The sequence below is a fragment of the Mytilus galloprovincialis genome, chromosome 10 (assembly GCF_965363235.1).
Source record: "Mytilus galloprovincialis chromosome 10, xbMytGall1.hap1.1, whole genome shotgun sequence".
Lineage (NCBI taxonomy): Eukaryota > Metazoa > Mollusca > Bivalvia > Mytilida > Mytilidae > Mytilus > Mytilus galloprovincialis.
In genome coordinates, this window is record NC_134847.1 from 54,865,809 (window position 1) to 54,893,698 (window position 27,890).

General features: G+C 33.2%; 1 protein-coding gene across 1 annotated transcript; it reads right to left on the bottom strand.

Annotated features, from left to right (window-relative positions):
- LOC143047873 (peroxisomal acyl-coenzyme A oxidase 1-like) lies at positions 1-27,890 on the bottom strand. Its single transcript, XM_076221190.1, has 14 exons — positions 27,629-27,890; positions 25,565-25,727; positions 23,279-23,439; positions 22,306-22,413; positions 20,509-20,628; positions 19,855-19,970; positions 18,700-18,869; positions 11,682-11,844; positions 11,225-11,415; positions 7,270-7,422; positions 5,390-5,495; positions 4,624-4,770; positions 2,244-2,450; positions 1-290 (listed from the first exon to the last, which is right to left on the bottom strand). The coding sequence occupies exons 1-14, from the start codon at positions 27,750-27,752 to the stop codon at positions 231-233; spliced, it is 1,989 nt and encodes a 662-aa protein (XP_076077305.1). The 5' UTR covers positions 27,753-27,890; the 3' UTR covers positions 1-230.

Consider the following 27,890-nt stretch of genomic DNA (forward strand, 5'->3'; position numbering starts at 1 on the left):
AAAGATTAACGAGATTTATTAACAAACAAACAAATAAGATATCTAACATAAAGTCTCAAAGCATTATTATATATGACAAGATTACAGATAAGTTAGGTATGCTATCATTTTAACTTTTCTTAAGAAGTAGTCATGACTTGGTTCAAAGTTCAACACATCAAAACAGTTAATATAAATGGTATAATATTTAACACTTAGTTTCTGAATAATTTCAACGAAAATACAAATGTTTAAAGTTTTGAGTCTGCACTCATCAATGGTTTGAGATGTGTGTAGTAGGTGCTGTGGACCTGTAATAGAAAACAATCAAATATACATACAAAGAATGCTCAACTCAAGTCTACGACTATCATACAAGTGAGAGGTTTACCTAGCTATAAATCCAGGTTTAAATCACTTTGTTCTACACAAGACAATGCCTATGCCAAGTCAGGTATATGACAGTTGTTATCCACTCGTTTGATTTGTTCAAGCTTTTGATTTTGCGATTTGCTTAGGAATTTTCCGTTTAAAATTTACCTCTCAGTTCGGTATTTTCGTTATTTTACTTTTTTCATATTAAATAGATTGTTCTGACTTCTTGGTAACATTGCAATCTATGATGTGTGAACATTTTGACTATTAATTTACAAGTTAACAAGCAAATGCATTAAAAGTATTTTGAGTGTGAATTCACATTACTATAAGACGTTTCACGGTACTTTTCTATCCCAAATTCATGTATTTGGTTTTGATGATATATTTGTTATTCTCATCGGATTTTGTCTAATGCTTAGTCTGTTTCTGTGTGTGTTACATTTTAATGTTGTGTCGTTGTTCTCCTCTTATATTTAATGCGTTTCCCTCAGTTTTAATTTGTTCATGTTACATTTGTTATTCTCGTGGTGTTTTGTCTGATGATTGGTCTGTTTCTGTGTGTGTTGCGTTTCGGTGTTGTGTCGTTGTTCTCCTCTTATATTTAATGCGTTTCGCTCGGTTTTGGTTTGTTACCCCGATTTTGTTTTTTGTCCATGGATTTATGAGTTTTGAACAGCGGTATACTACTGTTGCCTTTATTTACCCCGATTTTGTTTTTTTGTCCATAGATTTAGGAGTTTTGAACAGCGGTATACTACTGTTGCCTTTATTTGCAATACCTGGTGTAAGCAATAAAAGAATGTAGATAATCGTTACTGTTCGTATAACTCTTAAAAATCTTTACTATACTGTCGATATCTTATTTACAACCACTGGGTTGATGCCATTGCAGTTGGAGATTTTATTCCCCGAGGGTATCACTAGCCAAGTAGTTAGCAATTCTGTGTTTGACATGAATTATCATTGATATGGTCATAATTATATATTATTTGTTTACAAAACTTTGAATTTGTGAAATGGTCAGGCTTTTCTATATCAAGAATAGATTACCTTAGCTGTATTTGGCAAAACTTTTAGGAATATTTGGTTTTCAATGCTCTTCAACTTCGTAATTTATTTGGCCTTTTTAACGTTTTTTAGATTCGAGCGTCACTGATGAATCTTTTATAGACGAAATGCGCGTCTAGTGCAAATACTAAATTTCAACCCTGGTACATGTGTCTATGCTGAGTTTACTTTTCCAACCATAACGTAATAGTTTTTGATATTTGAAGTCTTTTTTCTTTTCTTTATAGGCATTTTTTTATACTAAAAATGTCAAATATAAGAAAGTAGGCCCAACTTTCGTTCACTACTTTGGTTTAACCTTTTTTTCCTTCAATTATGCTTTTTATCAAATTCTACTATGAATTGTTATAAAGCATATCCATTACAGAATTTATCGATTGATCACATAATATCGATCACAGTCTTAGTTTTAAATTGAGATTTAAACTTTGGTAGAACTAAAGGATTACTCCATACCATACTAAGATTTTTCTATATATATATATATAACGCTACGCAGAGAACATTGAAAAAAGGATGCTTATATATATATTGTGATTCTATTTAAGGCGTATAAAAATATTATTCCACTACATGTTGATTTTGATAGCGAAATCAACATTTAATTGGTTGAAACTTTCACACGTGACGTCGAACTTCATATTCACCTCTGAGTATAATGTGTATCAACACGCGTAAAGGAAACTTTTAATGGTGCGAAGTTTTAAAATGTTTTCCATTATCAGCATTCAGGAATTGTCAGGACTAAAAGCATAATTCTGAAGAAACACGTAACAAAAAATATGTCGTATTGAGTTTCCAAACGTTAATGTTATTACCTCTGTTTGGTTCATAGGTGCCATTTTCGCATAGTCATACAAGGCTTGGTAAACTTGACCATCATAACGGCCTAAACAGCTTTGTAAGGTATGGTCTGGAAAATCAAAAGCATCTACGAGTGCGACAGCATTAGGCCTCATCACATCAAATAAAGTCAGCATCTTCTTCTGTAAATACTCTGCATGTTGTCCTGTTAAGAAGTTGTCCTATACAAATAGAATAAAATGTCATGTAAAAAATGTATTATCTGTTTTTACTTTTTATAAAAATCATTTTATAGGAATTAAAAATCTTTATTTTACAATACTTTTTAAATAATCCAATATTGTATGAAGTAATATAGACTGGTACGACCATTTAGAGCTAGTGTTCACTGTGCTTCTCAAAATACATTTAACTGCCATGAATATTTAAATCATGTATGCTTATCAGTGTTATGATACATTGTCCTCGATGCTGTAAACATTTTAAATGTTGAAATATTTATTCGTTCAAAGTGTTTTTATTTATGTTTTTTTTATTGAGTTAATCCTTCCAATTGATATTTTATCGTGTGTTTTCCTATGTTGTGATGTTATACTATTGTTTCAGAAAAAGGAGAAGGTTTGTTACCATTAAAAAGTTTAATTCTACTGCAAATGTTTGCATCTGTCATAAGTCAGGAATCTGATTACAGTAGTTGTGTTGTTTGGATTCGAGCGTCACTGATGAGTCTTTTGTAGACGAAACGCGCGTCTGGCGTATATACTAAATTTACTCCTGGTATCTATGATGAGTTTATTTACAACCACTGGGTCAATGGCACTGCTGGTGGAGATTTATTTCCCCGAGGGTATCACAAGCCCAGTAGTCATCACTTTTTGTGCTGACATGAATTGTCATTGATATGGTTATATTTATAAATTTACTGTTAAAACTTTTTGAATTTTTTGAAATACTAAGGCTTTTCTACCTCAGGCATAGATTACCTTAGCTGTATTTGGCAAATCTTTTAGGAAGTTTGGTCCTCAATGCTCTTAAACTTCGTACATTATTTGGCCTTTTTAACTTTTTTTGGATTCGAGCGTCACTGATGAGTCTTTTTGTTCGGTGTGAGCCAAGGCTCCGTGTTGAAGGCCGTACATTGACCTATAATGGTTTACTTTTATAAATTTGAATGTCTCATTGGCACTCACACCACATCTTCCTATATGTATTACATTGATATATACGTCATTAGAAGTTAATGAATGCAACAGTTTATTATTATATCTGCTCTTAGATTTCATGAAATTCTAATTATTGCATTTGAATTCCACAAAACGAAGGATGTAAATGTAGGAGCATAAAGCAATCGCCATAAGACAAAGGTCTGTTAATGTTATATCTTAGCGTAACCTGAAGGAAACCTTGAATGTTTAAACTATCATCATGAACCGATAACACACCCGTAGTCTGCTAAAACCGCATAGCGTACCACTTCGTCTATAAAAAATAAAATCACAAAAATACTGAACTCAGAGAAAAATCTAATCGGAAAGTCCATAATCACATGGCAAAATCGAATGACAAAACACATTAAAAACGAACGGACAAGAACTGTCATATTCCTGACTTGGTACAGGCATTTTCAAACGTAGAAAATGGTGGATTAAACCTGGGTTTAAAGCGCGTAACCTCTCACTTTGATGACAGTCTCATCAAATATCGTAAACAGATGATATTTGTTATGTAATTATTAAAGAAGGGTAAAATTTACGATGGCAAAATTCCAATTGTCTCCAAAATTATATCATTGATTGTAACAATCATGTCTTGTCTAAACTGGGGATAAAGATAAAAAGGGAAATGATACAAACGAAAAAACATAATTTGAAGAAAGTTATAAAGCAACAATGGAATAAAATAAAACCAATAGACAATCAACATACCACTACACAGAAATTAAATACGAAGCAAGATGAACACCACACAAAATGGATGTGAACTTCTGAGCTCCTGAAAGTCGAGCTGTTCCTGTCGTGTTCCTCATTGGCAGGGAAAATGTGATGACAAATCGCATTCTGTTATGTCATAACAAAAACGAATTCAGTCTGTCTTTTTGATAAAGAACAAAATGATCCCCAAGAAAAAATATATTGTCAAAGAATCATGTCAATTCACTCTTAAACTGTTTGCTTCAGATTGAAGAACAGAGCAGATAATATATTCATCTTGTTTGGGTACAGATTATTATATTATGTATAGGAAAAAGAAATGTATCTGGTCCATTATAAGTTACTATGTAGAATATTTTCTTCGGTTATTTTAGAGGATAAGGATATATTAATCTGATATTCCTTACAATTATATACCATCAATACCAGATATCTTATTTATAATATAATGATTTAATTGTACCTGCATAAATTCGCCTAAATTTTCTAGGATACCATGTACACCATATAACTGACAAACTTCATACAAGACTTTTGATGTATTACTATCTACTTTACAGTTTCGAATGCTATCTATAAAGTTCTGGACACAAAACAAGTGACAGTGAGCCTGAAAACCAATCAAATGCGTCATAAATATACTTGTTGACATGTTGAGCTATAAAATAGGGCACAAAATACTTAAATGAAAGGGTCAATGAAAATGTATCAATTAGATACTAATATTGGATCTTTCATATATATATATTGTACAACCATTGAGCAATTAAATGACCTGTTGAATAAGAATTGTGGAATCGAATTATAAAGAATGAATAATATGTTATATCGTAGAATTGACAATGAAAGAATTTGATGAAAATGGTAATGAATTAGCTTGATCTTCTTTGTAGGAAAAAAAAGGATAAGTACCACAAATGAGATTTATTTAAATGCTTATGTCTTATTAATTACTTATTCTATTTTTTTTTTAGTGTAAAGAATAACTTATTCACCAGATTTTCACAAACTGAAATGTTTAAAAATAATTCATGCAGTACTACTAATGATAATAAGTTGACTTGTCGTATTAGGGTTTGTATATAGGAAGATAACGAGTGCACGTGTCTTACTAATGTTTGTGTATAGGGAGATATATCTCTTAACCATTTGAGTCAAGGCGACCGTATTTTAACGATGTTTATAGCAGAGTATATTTATTCAAAACATTTACACCAAAAATATCTTACATTTGCCGCCAAAAAGAGTTGTACCGAACTTTTGTTCCAGGCTTCGTGTGCAGGACTACCTGACTGTATAAACGATTGCATTTGTTTGGCAGCCTCCTCAATTAATCTGCAAAAGAAACAGTATCAAAATATGTTCCTATTTTTATTGTTCCTATAATTATCATGAAAAGATTTTTGCATTACCGGTCGAATATTTAAAATATCTGAAACCTTCAACATCTATCTATATTTATGTGATTCTGTGGCTTGTTGAAATATAAATCCAACTATTATCATCTTAACAAATATGTTGTTGAACAAATTATAGTATTAAATATTTATGATTATGTCAACGTAATGTATGATCATGTATTTTATTCGAATCCACCGATTTTAATCTAATATGTTTTTTTTTAAATCTCGGATAAGATGAGCCAGTTAGGGTTCTAAAATGCATATGTATATACGGGAAAGAATTGTTTTATTTGATGTCATGTGATACATATAAGCATCCAGTATTTGGTATATCCTTAGTCATACTAAAACGCGTTTCCCCTGGACAATTTTTTCTTAGATTAAAAACTCAATTTTGCTTTGCTGAACATGAATGATTATGGCAAGCCGTTCTCGTCAAAAATATGTTTAAACCCTTTTTTCGAAAAAAAAAATACACACTGAGATTTAAAAACCTAAAATAACACACTGAGAAATCGAAATTACACACTGAGATTTAAAAAAAATAAAAAACACACACTGAGAATTCAAAATTACACACTGATATTTTAAAAAGACACACTGAGATGAAATGAATTGAAAAACACACACTGAGAATTGTTAATTACACACTGAGATTTCAAAAATACACACTGAGATTAATATGCAAATTACTAATGAATATTCATGAGATGAATAATTCAACAGATTAATATCTTGATCTCAAGAACTCTTGTCATTATAATGAAATGCGATTCCTTCAACCAACATTCGTAATAAATTTCAAGACTTAACATCGCTCATATTTATAAGTTTGTTGCCTATAATTCAGATCATTACTACCAGTATATCGGGATTTTTTTTAAACTTAAAACCGTTTAAGCATGGGTCCCTTTTCTAAAGTCTTCCAACTGTTACCTTGATTTCTCAAGGTAATCTTTTATATTTTTGTTACGTTTATATGCTATAATAGACACGTGAGTAAAATTTTCACTGCATTCTTTGTTTTTCAGTTTTGCAGATTGTTCCAATGTTTTCTTATAATTTTAATAAAGTTTTTCACCATTTGGTTATATTTTGTAATAAGAGTAAGTGGGTATTTTTCTTGTTCTTGTATTTCTAAAGTTTTTTTATAAATGATTTGGAACCAAATCGAAGGACTAACGAGTTCTGTCCCCTAGTTGTTTTAAGCTTGTAATATATTCCGATTAAGTATGCTAATTAGATATGTGCGCATTTTCTCAGTGTGTAATTCTAAATTCTCAGTTTGTAATTTCAAATTCTCAGTGTGGGTTTTCAGTTTATTTATTCTCAATCTGTCTTTTTGAAATCTCAGTGTGTAATTTTCAATTCTCAGTGTGAAATTTTCAATTCTCAGTGTGCAATTTTCAATTCTCAGTGTGTAATTTTCAATTCTCAGTGTGTGTTTTTCCTTTTTGTAATCTCAGTGCGTCTTTTTTTGAAATCTCAGTGTGTAATTAATTCTCAGTGTGTGTTTTGAATTTTTTAAATCTCAAAAGTCTTTGTTTTAATTCTCAGTGTGTAAATTTTTCGAAAAATGGTTTAAACATAGTTTTGACGAGAACGGCTTGCCATAAATGATAAACCATTTTAGAAAGTAACCTCTGATGTTTCATGTCTGAATTTAAATAACTATATAATTAAAATGTTTGATTTATATTTTTTACCTTGCTGCTCTGTGTTTATAAGCTTTGACTATGCAAGTAAATGAAACTTCGTCGTCCATACGTGAGTTCTTTTCCATAGGCTCGCCAATATAACTGACAAATCCAGAGAGGGATTTCCCCTGTTGTTTGGTTCTGTGGCACTTCATCAGATACCTGCAATATAATGGCATTTGCTTTCATGAATATAACTGCAAGTGATCCTTTACACAGTTAACCACTACTCCACTATCTGAGAGAAGGAAGTACTTCTTTAGCTCAGTTGTTACAAAAACTCATCAAATATAACAGGCGTATAATGTGGCACGCAAGACGTTCATCAGTTACACTAGAATCAAAATAGTTGGATGGTGAAAATCAAATACAAAGTTCAAGAGAATTAAAAAGTAAAAATTCAAACAAGTTAAACAAGGGGTTAGAAAAACCTAATTGTGGGGTAAGAAAACCCTTATTTAATATTTCAATAACTTCACATTTTACAAACAGAAACTTTAAAAAAAAAATGAATTTATCTATGACATTTCATGTCAACACAAGTACAAAAGAGGTGATCATCGGGCCAGAGTCAGGTCCTTTGCTGTTACAGTGGATATTGTGGATATTGTTAATACCAAAAATACCAAACTCCATGAAAAATTAAAATCGGAAAGTCCCTTATCAAATTGCAAAATAAAAAGCTCGAACGCATCAAACGAGTGGAAATGAACTCATCATAGATACCAGGATTGCAATTTTGTATATATTCAAGACGCTCATGTTATAACACAAATTAAGACAGAGCAAAAACAACCTCATCAAAACCCCGAATTTGCGGTATGGGCTGTGTTAAAGGCCGTACGGTGACATATAGTTGTTGATTTCACTGTCTTTTGGTCTCTTGTGGAGAGTTGTTTCATTGACTATCATACCACATCTTCTTTGTTATACTTATCAAAACCGGGTCGATCTCATGAGGACCGGAAGGTAAGCAAATTTTGCTGTAACTTTCGAAGAGATTTTATTAATACAATTGTATGTAGTAGCTTATCAAAGAAATCAGGCAAGGATACGCAAAACTCTGAATATAATATTATCATTTGAGGATGCTGACGAAATGTTTATAAATAGAAATTGAAAGTAAAACTTTATAAATTTCGTACATCAAAAGTCCATTCCTAGATTTACATTCATTTATCATAAACGCACATATATATAAACATTTGAAAGCCTTGGTGTTTAAAATTCTTATAGACTTTATTAATTTTATGTCTCGCCTACTTTTGCTGTTAATCGCAGACTCAACAAAAATGAGGAAATAAATCAATAAAAATATTCCTCTTGATACTATCTTTTGAGTGTAAGAAGCTTCTGTCCAAGTTTGATAAAAATCCAGGATAGTTTATGAATCTAATAAACGTTTTAAAAACGTTAACTGCAGACTGTATGTAATGTTAACTGGAAGAAAGGTCCATTTATAAGTAAAATAAAGATAAACATATACAAAATGTCCTTCTAGATACTAGCTTCTGATCATAAACAAGCTTTTGTCCAAGTTTGGTACAAATCCAGTATAGTTTAAGAAAGTTATTAAAATTTTAAAAACTTTAACCAAAGAGTGAATGTTATGTTTCCTGGCAAAAAAATTAAGTCCATTTATAAGTAAAATACGGAACAAATGAAATTTTATTTTTACAAAATTTACTTCTTGATACTATCTTATGATCATAAACAAGCTTAGTTTGCTACAAATCCAGTCTAATTCATCTAAGGTAAATTTGCCCGAGGGAGTACGAAACTTAGTTTCTTAGTAATTCCTTAAATATAACTTGGAACTTTGAAATTTGCCGTACCAAATCATGCCTGTCTTGAAGCAAAATTCCGCAAAGTCAACTCGTTAATCTCCAAAACATAAATAAAAACTTCTATTGTTTTTAGGTTCAGGAGAACACTGCAATTTTATGATAAACATGTTGTACGATCTTTTGCATTTAGATACTGTAAATTGTCAGCTACTCGGTGCCATATTAACAACAGCTGCATTGGTAGTTGTTTATTACACCTCCTCTTTCACATTAAGGAATTGGGAGATTTTCCCTGACATATTTTTTTAATCCTTGTCATAAAAGAGCAAACTAATTATAGAAATACATTCTTAGAGAGTGTATAATAATACACAATATGTACTTGATACTATTCAGGGTCGTAACTAGCCCCTTTTAATACTGAGGCAAAATATATTTTTTGCCAGGGGTCTTGGGGCCCTTTAAAAGGGCCCAGAAGCTCTGAGAAAAATAATGCAAAATCGTGCATTCTGAGCGTTTCCCGGACTCTTTCTTACATAGAAACGCAAATCTTTTTTAGTTATTTTTTCGACAATATTCTGGTCTCAAAGCAAAAACATAGATTCATTGTTATTTAAGACTTTAAAGTTTTATGGAAATTCAAAACATTAAAAGACCGATATGTAGGAGGGTCTGGATGCGGGGGGGGGGGGTCTGTTATTTTGTCAACACTTAATTTTCACGCCTTTTTTCTTTAATCTTTAAAAAAATAACCCCTTTTTCTCTAATCTTCAAAAAATTAACCCCTTTTTTCTCTGATCTTCTTTTTTCCCCTTTAGTCTCTAATCTTCATTTTTAAGGGCATTATTCTTTTATCATTTAACCCCGTCCAAACCCTCATGTAGGATAAAGCAAAAATCGTAATTCTCATAATCATTAATACCGGATCTGTAGATGTCTGTTCTTGTCTTGTATTGTGCTGACTTGAGATTTTTTATGACTAGATTTAAATATAGTGACAATCATTAGTGCAGTAATATACGTTAAATACTAGTACTGCTCAAGTCGACACTAAAGACAGTATTGACCTTGTTTTACCGTATTGATGATTCTTTCTATTGAAGACCCTCCAGCAACTATCAAGATGAAGAACAGGAATAAAAACTTTGACCATTGATTATTTGTATTTTTTTTTCTATACATTGACATTGTGTGCGATTAGCTCCCGTGCACGTGTACTTTATATTCCCTTATTTTCTGTTAAAGGTTCTGAACACGACTTAATGCAAATTTAACCCTTGATTGTAACAGGTCATATGGCAATACATTGATGTTTTTTTTTCAACAAATGATTTAATACCGGGAAATTGGTGGTCTTTCTTTAATGTAAACCATGTCAGCTATATCTAGTTTTATCCACAGGCGCTTGGGTATATGATAGTTATTTTTTAAAAATTTTGTGTTGATTAAGATATTCAATTTTCTATATTTATAATACATATCTATCACTTCTGTGCATATCTCACCTAAGAAAATACCTAATTTTGCAATCCATTCTAAGAAAAATTGGGTATGGTTTTATATACAAGAAAGGCAGTTTCGTATTCTTTGATATCAAGTTCAATTCTCCATGCAGAAACGACCACTTTTTTCTGTGTCCAGTAGCATCGTATATTCTTTAAATATTTTCTCGCATAATGCCTGGACATCGGTGGACATGCAACATTACACAGTGTGACACGTTTACAAATGAAAATCAACACTCAGCCTAGTCATTAAGTAAGACAATAAATGTAAAAAAGACAAACCCGGGACACAGAAGTACAAACAATAGACCATCAACTCTGAAAACTAAAAGTAAAATAGAAACATGGATTACGAAAAATAGGTAGGGGCGACATCAGAGAGTGAAGAGAACTTGCTTCTTGCAAGACACTTTCAGTGAAAACAATTTGATATGAAGACAATCATATGGAGACAATCATATGAAGACAATCTTTTGTTTTAGTTTTTTTTTTTTTTTTTTGAAATTTAAAACATGAGGCATTTGCCTCATTTGCCTCAATGTAGTTACGGCCCTGCTATTGATTCATATTCAACGTATTCATTAGTCTTCTTGTTGCATATTAAATTAAATAAAATAAATTCAATCTGAAAATCTGCATTTGAATAAATAACTACATTCCTTAAAACTTTACCTTGCTACCTGCAACATCATAACTGTATTCTCCCCTTCATATGTGCAACCGGGCACTGCGCAAACATAGATTTTTGGAAGTCCGCTAGCATGTGAGTATCCGTGGCCACCACAACATATTCGGCATACTTCTATTCCTGCAGATCCTGCATACGTTGTAAAAGCTTTAAGTCCTGCTGCTAATGCATGTAACTGTAAATAAAAAAGTATCGGGGGTTTCTTTTTAAGTTCGTCTATAAAGTTTGAAATGATCCATTCTGAAGTCATAAATGATCCATTCTGAAGATCATAAATGTTCAACGACAGCAACAACGAAAAGTTTAAGTAAGTAGTAGGCCTTTTAAAACTATTAACACTGAGTTTAACTCATAGGGAAAAGGGAGCGAAAGAAATAACAAAGAAAATCATACTGAAGGATAAAATATGTTCCTGAAGATATTTAGATTCTAAATAGATACCTGTGGTAGTTGGTCAAGGCGTCCAGCCTCTATTTGTTTGCTAATTCTTTCGTATGTTTCTGTCATGTTAGTCGAGGCAAAATGAAAAGCATACGCTGTAGACAATAAGGGAAACAACCTGTACTGCTGTGTCTGGTAATCTAAAATCTGTGGTTCTATACCCCTTAAATGAAAGTCAATACTTTAAAATCCATAGTTTCACCTTTAAAAAATCTGAATAATTTTGATTTGCAGAATGTTGTCTTCAATCATGATTAATTTCGTACAACTTTAGAGAGATGTTCTCAATAGTTTCATTGTAAGCTGCAAGCCGTTATCAATCAAATCATAAACACAAGCTCTAGAATATCATATCCACTGGAAGACAAATACTCCATATACATGTGCTGACATTGCGAAACCTACTTTGATGTTTTAGATGACAAAACAATTTGCTTCTTTTTGTAGATTTAGAACTTTGAACATAAAAATTCCTATCGAAATTGGTAGATGACAAAACATTCAGAGATTAAATCGTTCTTGTACTTTGTGTAATTCCGGTGATATTAGCGACGAGTTCCATTATAATTTATAATGCTCGGCAATAGACGAAAATAGACAATTGCTACTAAAGCATCATTTTGTAAACAGACCAAATATTTTAAAATTTCAAGGACTAATGAATAGTAGCAACCCGTCTGAACTAAACAATCTGTGAAAATGTATAAGAATTATTTTTAAATGCCTAGAATCTCCTGGGTAACCACACTCTCCATCCAAGTCCCAATGTTTAAAAAGTTAACAACAAATAGATTAAAACAATCCAAACAGGAAATCAAAAACGGTCTAATCTATATAAAAACAAGAAATACCTATCCAAAATTGTGAAAATAAAAAGTTTCGAATTACAACTTCTCAGTGTTATAAGAATAGCATATTATAAGTTACATGTGTGCTAGTGACCTAATACGGTATACATGGGGTCAGTAAATTCCATATGGGGTGAGAGCGAAGTTCAAATCCCCATATGGAATTTACTGATCCCATATATAGCGTATTGGGTCACTAGCACACTATGTAACGAATTTATCTTACCGACTATCATAACGTGTGAAATTTAGACCTATCAAAATGAGCAAGTCCTCAATACTGTTAGCATTAAGAAACTACTTCCATAGATCCTACAAAAACAGATAACAACAATAACAACTTGTGAGGTTTAAATGTGTTATATGAATTTATTTCAATCTTAATCATCAATTTCTTCGTCTGTTGAAACCTTTACGATTTTATTTCTCAGTACCGTTTTGTTTTTATAAAGGGACGTAAAACCACTACTAACCGTGTATGGAATAAGCCCCGCCTCCATACTACATTATATGGAATGTAAAGGGACTAACTCCACTACTAACCGTGTATGAGATAAGCCCCGCCTCCCTACTAACCTAATATCAGATATACACGGTCTCCACGAGGTCGCTTTTAACCAATCACATTCCTAGAAATGTATAGGAGGTAAGATATTATATTCTCTGTGTTCTATTATAAGTCAAATGATGTGTTACATTGCGGAATGGTTTGATAAATATGTCTGACATCATATCGGACAGTCAACAATCCCATTAAATCATCATCTGTCAATCAACCTACTCTGAGTAGAAATGTATTTACTGCTTTAAACAATAATGTCTTTAATAATAAATAATGTTACCCCATATAGTGGAAGATATTAGCAAGCAAAATCGAGGGAATTGTGCAAATGATGATACAAGCATGAAAATTACCACAAAGCATCATTATTATATACTTTGTAAGAAATAACTGCTGGCCATTTAAAAAAATATTTTTTTCAAGATGGCCAAGGCCATTTTCTAAAATGGCTGTTTTCTTTAGTTTGAAAATACTGATTTTTCTGGAAAACTTTTCTTTGAACTTCTTTTAGTAAAAACCAATTACCAGGTTTGGTCGCTACCTTCCCTACATCACATATTTATTTAAAATGAATATTTGACATATCCAGTATTTGCGCATGCGCGAAAATGTAACAAAATTCTTTCAAAAACATTTGAACTATTTAATATATATTTAGTGTTTTTGGATTTCTAATGATATTATGAATTGGTTTATTAACATTTTTCAAGGTTCACACTTTTGCGCATGTGCAAACTATTTATAGACATCAAGGGCGATTGGTATGCACTACCAGGCAATTATCAGGTATTCGATGGTTAAGGCGAAAATGTAGTTAATCTGGAGAATCATCAAATGTAACTGCAGATCAGCCACTTTTGGAAATGCCTAAGCAAATTCAGTGGAAATGGCCCAATGGAAAATATAAGTGTATCGTCATGTTTGGTGGATTACACATTGAAATGACTTGTTATAAAACTCTGGGTGATATATTGTGTGATAGGGGATAGATATGTTGTCTTACTGAAGCCAATATTGCAACACCAAGAACGGCAGATTCTTTTTATGTATGTTCAAATGTACCTAGGACTGGACAGGCGCATCAGACAACTGCATGTATTTTGCTTAAAAATTGTAAATTTCAGATTATGAAAGCTAAACTCAGAATATATAATTATGTCATGACGTTCAATGATTTAAAGACTGGTGTAAGGAAATAGAGTCATCTCGACCACAGTTTAATTCCTGGCGTTCAATTATAAATTAAGAACTTCTTCTGATTTTGGTATTATGCTCATTTCATGAGTTAGACAGTCCATATAAAGCATGATAGCGTATTGTTTTAGGTCTTGATCGTGTAAATTATAGGTGGCAATGGGATTTGAAAATGATAATTTCACTGTACGTAAGACCAGTAAATTTCTTTCTTGTAACACAATTGATCAGGCACAAAAACAGAATAATGCAATTGTGAAGGGCGATATTGGTGCCATAGGATTAACCGAAGATCTCATTTAGACAAATGGATGGTAGCTGTACCAGGAGTCAGTATACTAGAAGATGAATTTGAAAGATCTAGTGGTTTGGGTCATTCTAAAACAGACGAACGACATAATGAAGTCTCTACGAAAACACAAAAAGAATTCTTTAAACAGCTTTAAAGGCTTTGCAAGTATGAACGAGTTTGGAAATTCATTTCTAGAAGAGTCGTCAGATTTGTAAAAAAATACTTCATTTAGGAAATTGTTGATTCGGAAACAGGTAAGATATGTAAATAAACTCCAAGATATTGGTCCAAACAATACGAAGATCTTTTGAAGCAAATGAAAAACGAAGGAAAACCTGCTTTGTATAACCAAATAAAAAAGAACAACTTCCTATTTTGGCCGCAAAATGAAACTGGAAACGTCTTTGTCAAAAACAAAGCTAGAGAACCTTAAAAGTGATTGCGATATCTTTTCTAGACTTTTCATTTCTTGTCACAGTAGACAGTTTTACTTGTAATATTTCTTTATCCATAGAAACCAAACTGCTCCGCCGTCTTTTTCTCAGGATGTCACTTGAAATAGTGGTATTAAATCGCTGCAAATGGGTTTACTTGAAACATTCTGCGATTTGCTGATCCGAATTCGGACGCATTTATCGTTGGTGGGGCAGCAATGGTTAATTCCAGGTCACAAAGTTGGGCAAAAATATTTGATGATTATGCTAATGACGTCATACAGCCTTATGTAAAATCTTGCATCGATAAGTATTCAAAAGTAGACATTGTATTTGATGTTTACTAAATGAATAATTTAAAGGCTGTGACAAGATAAAGGCAATGTTCTTGTACCAGATGGAAAGGTGTTGGTTCTGGTAGAACACCAAGAGTATGGAGTAGTTTTCTCTGTGAAGATGACAAAAAAACGAAATTGTTCAAGTTTCTTGCTGACATAATTTGCTTCTTAAGAGACTATTACAAATGTGTATATTACTCAATTTCAATAAAGATACTTGCTATCTATCCCCTTGTAATCATGAAGAAGCAGATACACGAATGTTTGTCCATGTTCGGCATGATTATAAAAAGTGTTGTTAAATGTAATTTTAGGTAGTACTGACACAGATGTAATAGTATCAAGAACTGCAGCAATCGCAAAATTGTGTAGAACAAATTGCAGATAGGTTATGGAAGGAATAACGACTTTGATGGCTTCCTGCACGTGACATATCAAATGCGTTTGGTCCTTGTGTAGCTGCTTTTCCTTTCGTCCATGCATTTAGTGGATGTGGCACTTTGTCGAATTGTCATGAGAAAGGCAAAAGGTCAGCTTAAATAACAATGGAAGGTTTTCCAGATGTGAAGGATGTTTTTTTAGGCTTAAGTATGGAGCGAATTAGGTCTTGATCGTGTAAATTATCCTCGATCGTTAACGACTCATCTCCGAGATATGACTTCCCTTCCCGAACATCACCCACAGGTGGCAATGGGATTTGAAAATGTGAATGTGATTTGAATTGTTTGCCAGGAAGCAGCGGCATTGTGATGCAATTCCGCCTACAAGAGGTTCTTTTCCAGAGCACATCAAAAGAGAAGTATATCAAGGAGGAGTTGCATGGGCTCAGCCTGATTCATGTATTCGACAGGTACGTGTTCCAAGTCATGAACACTGTGGTTGGATGAAAGAAAGAATCAATGACAGTTGGAAACCGAAATGGACTTCTTTGACTACCGTTGCATCCTCGAGTCAGAAAATTTTGAAATGCGGAGCCGAAAACCGAGCTGTGTTGGTAACTGTAGATGCTACCGTTCTGGCCTTCCTTGTACGGGTTGTTGTAACTATCAGATAATTATAAAATAAGCAATCTGTCTTTCTAACCAAACTAGGCATTTAAACTTAACAAAGAGTGTTAACACTTGTTAAGTTGATGGTAATTATATGTATTTGCCGCCATTTTGGAACCGGAAGTCACTATTTTTCTTCATTTATGTGTTGTTTCGTCGTACTTAGGAACTTTCTTTAACGTTTTATCATAACTTACATTGGATTATACATCCCTTGTGAAGTTGCTTGAAAGTATAAAAATTGAAATTTTTAACTTTTTTGCCGGCATTTTGAAACCGGAAGTCACCTTTAGTTTCATTAATGTATTGTCTAGTCGTAATTTAGGAACTGTCATTGACTTTTTATCATATCTAACATTGGATTTTACATATAACACACCTTTTAAAGGATAAACGAATTATTGTCAATTTGTAATGACGCCATTTCCGAAATGTGTGGTGGCCATCTTGAAAAAATGATTTTTTTTTCTGGCCAGCAGCGGATTTTTTTTTTAGTATCATTTAGTCAACCTTAATACCAAATTTCATGCTTGTATCACGATTTGCACAATTATGTCCATAATATCTCCCACTAATACACAACAGCAGATAAAGATCGATCAAAGAACTAATAAATTCTTATTGAGATCATCAATCAAAATTAATTTCAGGAATATCAAAAAACAAAAAACAAAAATACCGAACTCCAAGGAAAATTCCAAACGAAAAGTTCTTTATCAAAAAGCAAAATCCAAAGCTCCAACGCAACGAACGAATTGGAAACTAGTCAACTGTCATAGTCCTGACTTGATAAAGAATATAGAAAATGGCGGAGTAAACCCTCTATAGGGGTAAATTCAGTAAAAAATCTCCCATTGACTTTAATGCTAATCTATGTGTGGAAATAAATTTATACCTGATTTACCTTTAGAAATTAAAATCTTTCATATATCATTCATGAAAGTACAAATGTAGCCCTATCTTTTGCAACAGTCATGCGGCATTTTTGGGCATTCACATGGCCTTGTTTACAAACAATGTAGATTCGCACTGAATTCCTATACTGACCCCATTACTTTTCAACCCTGTAGAGGAAAAAATTAGTACATTCGGCATTTATTTTTTATTTTTTTTCAACTCTAGTTTTGATCCATCTAACAAAAAATATTTATTACAAACATTATCTACCAATCAGAAGAGCACATGACTTCACTTTTAGACAGAAAGCTGTCCCCCCTAAATGGGCGGTCCCTGATGACGTATATTTATTTACTGAATTTACCCCTATAGCTAGTTAAATCTTTCATATGTATGACACAATCACATCAATATGTTTAACAAGAATTTCCCCGACTTAACGAGCTCTCTCGAATGTTGTTATGTATGGTCCACAACTTGAAGTAACGGACTTTAAAACAACAATTTATTTCATTTATATACTTTGGAGTTTGGTGTGACGTCCATTGAACTAAAGGGTCCAGCTGAAGCCCGCCTCCGCGAGCGGACTTTTCGCCCAGTGTAAAACGTCACCAGTGTCAGAGCAGAAAGATTATGAACCAGGGGTATGTCAAAGAAAATCTCGTCCTTTTTCTTACAAAGTTCATTGGAATCAACTAAGACCTTGTTGATAAATATTCCGGATAAATTTCACAAATAATACACGATGGTCTTGAGAGTAGATTTTTGGTACTGACATTGTTTATCATATTTAAAACGTGTTATAGTATTCTTTTATGTATATTACTTTTACTGTTTAGTCTGATTTTGGTGATATGCATTTGACGTGACTTTGTATTTGTGTTTTGTATTTTACCATAATTTTCGTATTCTTGTCTTTAATTTTTGCTTAAGTCTTTGTCTATATGCCTTTTTGTGCTACTTTGTTACATATTCGGTAATTGTTTTTATAGTATAACACAATGTTGACTGCTATACCCCTATTTTTGACATTTTTACCTATTATACCCGTTTGTTTTGTTCACACCTCGATGTCAATATAATAGAATTTGATGTGACTTCCATACACCTGAGAGGTTTAACTACTCAAACCAGGTTTAACCCACCATTTTCTACATAAGAAAATGCCTGTACCAAGTCAGGAATATGACAGTTGTTATTCGTTTGATGTGTTTGAGCTTTTGATTTTGCTATGCGATTAAGGACTCTCCGTTTTGGATTTCCCCCGGAGTTCAGTATCTTTATTGAATTTACTTTTTGATTGCCCATTGGTAGCCTTTGACTGTTTTCTGTTGTTTAGTCGAGTTGTCAGTATTTTTTTAATCAGAAATATTTTTTCTGTGAATCTAAATAAAATATACTTACCCCGGTGTTAATTCAGATTGTCTTCTGACAGCACTGTAGCGAATAGCTATAGTACAAGCCTCGGCCAGATGTAAAGCGGCACCTCTAACAATGAATGATCTGACAAGTACCATAACCCCATATGTCACTTTAGTATTTTCAGGTTTAATATAAGTACCATCCTCTAAGACCTGATGAAAGACAACAGTATGTGTATTTCTAAATAAGTCTTAGTACTTAACTTATTTAGTATGGTTTTTATATTCATATATCATAATTCGTTATATAACATAGTTATGAAAGGTACCAGGATTATAATTTAATACGCCAGACGCGCGTTTCGTCTACATAAGACTCATCAGTGGCGCTCAGATCAAAAAGGTTATAGAGCCAAACAAGTACAAATTTGAAGAGCATTGAGGACCCAACATTCCGAAAAGGTTGTGCCCAATACGGCTAAGGTAATCTATTCCTGGGATAAGAAATCCTTATTTTTCGAAAAATTTAAATTTTTGTAACAGGAAACTATAACTATTTAAAAGTATGTATTTATAAATGGTGGATCACCTGCGTCAGACAGCAACAATTTAAATGTGATAACAGATTTCCACAAATTTTATCAATTTGTGGAAATCAGTTATCACATTCAAATGGTTGCTCTCTAAGGCAAACTAAGAGATATTAAATAAATAAAGGCAGCAGTATTATACCGCTGTTCAAAAGTCTAAAATCGATTGAGAAAAAACTAAAATCGAGGGAAACACATTAACTATAAGAGAAAAACAACAAAATAAAAGAACACAGAAGTGCAACAAAAAACAAACAACAATGCAACGTTCATAGAAACGAACTATTAGATAACAACTGCTTACTTGGTACCGGACTTTACTTGGTACCGAACTCTTTTTTTTAATATGGTGGGTTGGAACTGGTTTTGTGTCTAGCCAAACCTCCGCGCTTTATCAAACCATCACTAAATTAATTGCAACTGTTGATTAAGTTGCACGATATTGAAAATCTTTAAAAAAAAAAATGCCAGATCTCGAATGTGAAGTATTTGGGTTGAAACTGTAGGAACCGAAGATTACACATTATAATTATTCTCTACAGCGCGAGGTTATTTTGGTGGTGTATTATTTAGTATTTTAGTTTGGTATCATACAATATATTACTCACTTTAGAGTATCGCATCATCATATTTTCCCGTGGAATCTTGACACTGTTAAGTTTTAGATATCCATTGTCGTTAGTTCCAAATCCAAACTTGTTACCTATCACACCGTTTTCAATTCCTACAATAGTATTTGAATTATATGTTTGTCAGATGTGTTAAATTATATAGTAAAAAGGCCTTTTACGTGTTGAAAATCTACCTCCAGTTTATGGTGAGGTTCGCGATGATGACTTTAAAGTTTTCTAAGCCATTGTGGTAATTAATTTGATGATTTGCCACACTCGTCCTTTGTACGAACAAAATAATTTGAGATTTGTTTTACTCTTAAGGGATTAAATTTTTACAATTCTAGCAGCATGGCTGATATTTCATAACGGTTCATATTGATAACTGAGTTATAAAGAACAATCCAAACTAGAGCAAGCCCATATATATACCATTATAATATTGAAAATGGAAACCGGGAATATTTTTGTTTTATATGCTGTAAATACAAAAAAAGTATACTCATGTATGCTTTAATGTAACGATGTCCGGCGAAAAAGGTACGTTATGTATCATATCGGTTAGGTCCATACTTTGATTCGTGTTTTTAAAACATGTTTATGCATATCAAAGCCATTTTTCTTATAAACTGTAGATGAGCATTTCTTTACCAGGCAGCAGGCTGTGGTCTTCTAAACTCCTCAACTGTAGCATGAATATATGGATGCCATGACATTTCCCTTGTGTGTATAACTGGGCAACCACCACACAATGATTTGATGTTCTTCCTACTGAAGAAAAAAACTAGTCATGGTTATCAAGTTATTAACGCATTTTGTTGTATGTACTTTTAGGTTTTGAAATATGCGATAGGACTTAATCGATCAGTGTTCAACATAAAAGTATTTTCAAGAAAACATGTATATATACAAAATGTGGCATTTCCATGGGTAAAAAGAATTTGTGGGGATACACATCAATGGGAGCCTTCCTGCCTTTGTTAGTCTTACATGATTTTTAATTTTAGTTCATTTATATATTTCGGAGTTTAGTATGACGTCCATTATCACTGTGAAGTAGCACATATTTATGTTTAGGGGCCAGCTGTAGCACGCCTCCGGGTGCGGGACTTTCCCGCTGTATTGAAGACCCGCTGGTGGTCTTCGGTTGTTTTCTTCTCTTTGGTCGGGTTGTTGTCTCTTTGACACATTCCCCATTTCGATTCTTAATTTTATAATTTTATAAACTACATATTAATTTAATCAACATGCATTCTTTTACAATAGACAATAGTATGTCTCTAATTGCGCTCCGAGTTTTAAAAACTTATTAATCGATTTTAGATATAAACTCATCGCAGACTACCAAATTCCCCAAAAAAACACATTTAGGTATAAATAAATTCAACCACTAACGAGCTTCCCGACATAAGATGGATGGATACGTCATAGAACCTAAGTGACTTTGCTAAATTACATTTGGAGGTTTAGCCCTTTGTCTTGTTTTTACCTTCATGTATCAGTAGAATAACAAAACTAAAGGCTCTCAAGAGCCTGTGTCGCTCACCTTGGTCTATGTGCATATTAAACAATGGACACAGATAATTCATGACAAAATTGTGTTTTGGTGATCATGATGTGTTTGTAGATCTTACTTTACTGGACATTCTTCTTGCTACAATTATCTCTATCTATAACGAACTTGGCCCAGTAATTACAGTGGAAAATATATTCTAAAAATTTACAAAAATTTCTGAAAATTGTTAAAAAATGACTATAAAGGGCAATAACTCCTTAAGGGGTAGACTGACAATTATGGTCATGTTGACTTATTTGAAGATCTTACTTTGCTGAACATTATTGCTGTTTACAGTTTATTTCTATCTATTATAATATTCAAGATAATAACCAAAAACTGCAAAATTTCCTTAAAATTACGAATTTGGGGGCAGCAACCCAACAACAGGTTGTCTGTTTTGTCTGAAAATTTCAGGGCAGATAGATCTTGACCTGATTAACAAATTATTCCCTGTCAGATTTGCTCTAAATGCTTTGGTTTCAGAGATATAAGCCAAAATCTACATTCCGCCTCTATGTACTATTTTTAGCCATGGCGGCCATCTTGGTTGGTTGGCAGAGTCACGCCACACATTTTTTTTTAAACTAGATACCCCAATGATGATTGTGGCCAAGTTTGGTTTAATTTAGCCAAGTAGTTTCAGAGGAGAAGATTTTTGTAAAAGTTAACGACGACGGACGACGGACGCAAAGTGTTGGGAAAAGCTCACTTGGCCCTACGGGCCAGGTGAGCTAAAAATACACAGAAGAACGTTTAAAAGCACTAAGTGTTTATTATTGTTTTTCAAATTTGATTGTACACAACATCTTTGTATGTTGTTTTTTTATCATCTATTTTACTATATCCTTTTAGATCACACTTTCTTCTTTGCAGTTAAGGTCATTACTTACATCCGCCTGGCCAGAATTTAGTTGCAGACAAAGATGGAGTATTGAGTATGAACTCTTTCGTCTTTGGATCATATGTCGCTGTTGTCTCCAGTCCTCTCAAAAACGTACCTTTCAATAAAAATATTTAAACTAGCATCAATAGCAAAGGTACGCTACAGTTGTATTTTACATACAATTACTGTATATATATTTAAGAATTGAAAGCTTCTTTTTGTAACTTCATTTGGTTGTAAAAGCGTTGACCGAAGTACATGTTGTATGAAGCGCTTCATTCTAAAAATGTGCGCACGTTCAAATTTTAAATTTCGGAATTTGGATAGGAATTGTATGAACTTCTGGACAAATTTATTTTCGTGGAATTTTTGTCTTTTACATACAAGACTCACTACAATTTGCATTGCACTCATTTAAGAGAAGAATGCTTTTTTGTAATTTCATTGGGGTGTAAAAGTGTCGACTGAAGTACATTTGTATGAAGCGCAAAAGCGTTTCATTCTAGAAAGTGCGCACGGTTAACCCTTTTACAACCCTATGAAATTATCATTTTTCAGCTAGGATCATGAAAACAAGATTCCTGTCAAGAGTTTCTTTTAAATACCTGTGCACTTTATTTGCAGGAGCTCGTGTCATCATGAATGTTACATTTCACTTTGAAATGAAGGTTTATTTCCAGAATGTCGAGAGATTGCTGTTAGCCAGTCAAAATAACGTTTCAAAATAAAACATACATGCAATGTAATTATTATGGATTCGAACACATTTTCTTGTCATGATAACTCGTTTGCTCAGATCAAGATATCAATGAGGGCTACTTGCTACATAAAAAAAAATGGAAAACAATACGCATGTGCAAATAAAGACGTTGATATTAAATGTGTCTGAAACATTAATTTGGTTCATATGTGCAACAAGTTAAAATCAGTCCTTGATCATAGCACAACTGTATAGTTTCCCTCAAATGTATTCAACTGACCATGTCCTAATTCAGTTTGAGCATATGTTCCAATTATTTTCTCCTGATAGGCTAAGGATAACCATTTAGCTTTTTGTTCTTCTGTTCCTTGTTGTTCTAAAGTGGGGATAAACATTCCAGTATTGATGCCTATTGGATCTGTCTCGTTTGGAAAAGCGCTCCTGTAAATATATAATAAGTTAACCCTATTAGATATAGGAAAATGTGGTGTGAGTGCCAATGAGACAACTCTCCATCCACTTAACAATTTAAAAAAAAGTAAACCATTATAGGTCAATGTACGGCCTTTAACACGGAGCTTTGGCTCACACCGAACAATAAGCTATAAAGGGCCCCAAAATTACTAGTGTAAAACCATTCAAACGGGGAAACCAACGGTCTAATCTATATAAAATTTAAAAAAAACAAGAAACGGAAAACACGTACATGTATAATAGTTATCAAATTACATAAACAAACGACAACTACTGTACATCAGATTCCTGACTTAGGTCGATGTCTCTGCTGGTGGACTGTTAGTCCCCGAGGGTATCACCAGCCCAGTAGCCAGTACTTCGGTACTGGCATGAAAATACGGATTTTTTGTGTTATAAAAATTTTCTGTTACAAAATGTTAGAAATAATTATAAATTAAGGAATGTATCTCCCTCATGCATAGCTCTGATTCCTTTCACGGATTTGGCTATACTTTTTGGACCTTTTGGATTATAGCTCTTCATCTTTTATATAAGCTTTGGATTTCAAATATTTTGGCTACGAGCATCACTGAAGAGACATGTATTGTCGAAATGCGCATCTGGTGCAGTAAAATTGGTACCGTTAATGTTATTAGGACAGGTGCAAACATTTGCAGCGGGATTTAACGTTTTAATGGATCCAAACCTTCTCCCTTTTTTCTGAAACAATAGCATGACATCACAACATGGAAAAACACACAATAAAATATCAATTGGCAGGCTTAACTCGATCAAAAAACTATATTAATACACTATAAACGAATAAATTTGATCTATGATATCTGAATGCAAATGCACAGTTAATAAGATATTAGGGACAAACATTCAAGGCCAAAAACCAAACAAACAAGTCCAAACAAAGCCATGTCAAGACACCACTGCGAAATATTTAATCCTTCGAAAATATTCACTTTTAAAAAAAAAAAAAAACAAAAAAAAAAAAACAGTTTTTAAAAAATACAGGTAAATCTAAGTTTATACAAATGTAGTAAGAAGAAGTGATATTCCAAATAATCAAAGCTGGTATATAGACAAGATCCATATAAATATAAAATAACAAAACAGCATTATAAACATTATCAACAGGTCGAATTGAGAGTACTCGCAGTTACTGACAGCTAGTTAAAAGCCAAAAACAATTAATAATATAAAAAAAAATCATGCATCAGAGACTAAAATCAACTAAAACACATCCCAGGGACATAGTATTTTAACGTCATGAACAGTCAGAGAAGACATGACTTGTGCAATGCCAAAAATAAATGTATCGACAGGTAGTAGGATAGTGAGTATGGTTTTTCGTTTGTAATATGATTGAGAGGTTTTTTTAGACTTATATAGCCAGATATATTTCAATCGTCGTAATTTCTATTCCATCTTCTTTTCCCTGAATGTGAGCATCTGAATTATACTGTTCATCAAGTTTGTACTTCCAACACAACGCATTTTGTTTGAGTTTTTTAAGTTGGAGCAACACAACGGGTTGCCACTTGTGGAGCAAGTTCGGCTTACCCTTCCGTAGGAGCTTAGATCATCCACAGTTTTTGGTTGGGTTTTTATTGGTGAATCTTTGATTTTATATGTAGTGTTTTGTGTATTGTTGTTTGTTTGTTCGTTTTCTTTTTAGCCATTACTTTTTCAATTTATTTTCGATTTATGATAATGAAGGTCTCTTTGGTATCTTTTGCCTCTTTTTTATAAGATCTTGACAACACAAATATTGACTAAAAGAGAACATTCTACACAAAAACACAAAAGAAAAGGCATACTGGAAAGAGAAGAAATATACGATAAATAAGCTTGGGATACGCTACTATTTCAAGAATAATTATATGTCTACCTATCGCATCCAAGACGAAAAAAAAGTGTAAAAATTCAACGTCACAATTATTCCTGAAAATGGAACAGTACACATTACGACTTATAAAGGAAAAGAAAATGGGAAACTATAATAGTAGAAAATATATCCAACAAATAAGTTTCGGCTAATCTGCTTTTTAGAGAATAGGCTAATGGGTTGATTACTGATATATAAAAGTATACATCTTACTGTTTATATATCATCAAATCATTTCTGTCTGTTAGTCCATGCTTTTCAATCTGTTTTTTAACATGCATGTGTTTTGTTAAGGCAGTTTCATACTGTTCCTCTACACTACAATACGACCAAGGTTTAAGCTGTCTATAAAACGGATCTTCACGTACAATGTTTTCTACAAAAAAAAGTTAAGAAAAAGTAAGCAATGTAGGTTTCATTTCACATATTGAAAGATGGGTTACGTGGGGATTCTCATAGTATTTTAATATGGAAGCTTCAAAGTTATCTGACATGAGTTAATGGGTCGTTCCGAAATGTGCCTTGTAGTTGTGGTACCGTAAACAATAGAACTCAATCAAAAATAGCTTAATATTGTATTGTCAAAAACACATGATGACAAAATCAAGTTTACCAAGTATGAAAGCTTTCTGGTATAATGGCGTAAATTCCTGAGCATATAATGATTTCCAATTTCACGCACAGGCGCTTGGGTATATGATACAGATATTCTTTAGCCTGATAAAAATAGAAGTTAAACAAATGACATAAAATGATTGAACGTTCTACATTGTCAACTGTCAAATTCACACAATCCAATAAAGATTTTTATTTTTTTTTGTCCTGATTAAAATAGTTTATTTTCTATATTTATACTACATATATCTACCACCACTATCCATACTGAGAAACATTTGTTTAAATCACTCGAAACTAGGTGAGACATGCACATTGGTGAAACATATGTGTTATAAATATAGAAAATTGAATATTTTAATCAACAACAAAACAATTTAAAAAAAGAATCTAAAGCATATACCCAAACGCCTGTGATCCCGGCCTGTCTCTACATCGGTTATAACGCCTGTGATCCAGGCCTGTCTCTACATCGGTTATAACGCCTGTGATCCAGGCCTGTCACTACATCGGTTATAACGCCTGTGATCCAGGCCTGTCACTACATCGGTTATAACGCCTGTGATCCAGGCGTCTCTACATCGGTTATAACGCCTGTGATCCAGGCCTGTCTCTATATCGGTTATAACGCCTGTGATCCAGGCCTGTCACTACATCGGTTATAACGCCTGTGATCCAGGCCTGTCTCTACATCGGTTATAACGTCTGTAATCCAGGCCTGTCACTACATCGGTTATAACGCCTGTGATCCAGGCCTGTCTCTACATCGGTTATAACGCCTGTGATCCAAGCCTGTCTCTACATCGGTTATAACGCCTGTGATCCAGGCCTGTCTCTACATCGGTTATAACGCCTGTCTTGTCTCTTTCTCACCAGCAATGCCATTGTCACTGGGTAATTTTCCCCACTGGCATGTAAAGATCCAGAATCAAATCTCGCATAGTCATTTTTTTCTGCTAAGAGTATGGATCCAGAAGAATAGCTCACTTGTCCTGATTAAAATAGTTTATTTTCTATATTTATACTACATATATCTACCACCACTATCCATACTGAGAAACATTTGTTTAAATCACTCGAAACTAGGTGAGACATGGACATTGGTGAAACATATGTGTTATAAATATAGAAAATTGAATATTTTAATCAACAACAAAACAATTTAAAAAAAGAATCTAAAGCATATACCCAAACGCCTGTGATCCCGGCCTGTCTCTACATCGGTTATAACGCCTGTGATCCAGGCCTGTCTCTACATCGGTTATAACGCCTGTGATCCAGGCCTGTCTCTACATCGGTTATAACGCCTGTGATCCAGGCCTGTCTCTACATCGGTTATAACGCCTGTGATCCAGTGCAAATCTATGTGAATTAAGTTTTTTTATCCTACATTGAACTTTTGATGTCGTCCCTTAGCACAACAACCTTCTTAGCCAACATCAAACAGATATCAACGTTCTTTCTTTTTGTCACAATATAAAGCTGCTCATGTATAAACATTAATGACAAATGCTTGGATGAGTCTATTTTATCAGTTGTTGTCGTTCTGTCCTAGTCAATACCATATACTAGTAATTATATGCAGATTAATTTAGCCAGATACATGTAAACGTTCTACATTTTGAACTTAGTTTCTCATTTTTTTTTAGTAAATTTACATACCGATATAACGCTTCCTTTTTAGCTTAGCTGGCCCTCCATGAAGTAGAACTGATAAATTTTCTACATTAAATGTTGCCTTCTGTCTCTCCTTGGCTAAATCCGGGTTGATGCTTCCTTGTGACATATTCAGGTCTATAACGTCTGCAGCACAAACTCATGTAAAAATGTAGAACTCGCAGGACGAAGTTTATATTTATATGTTTAAGATAGCCTGATAAAAATAGAAGTTAAACAAATGACATAAAATGATTGAACGTTCTAC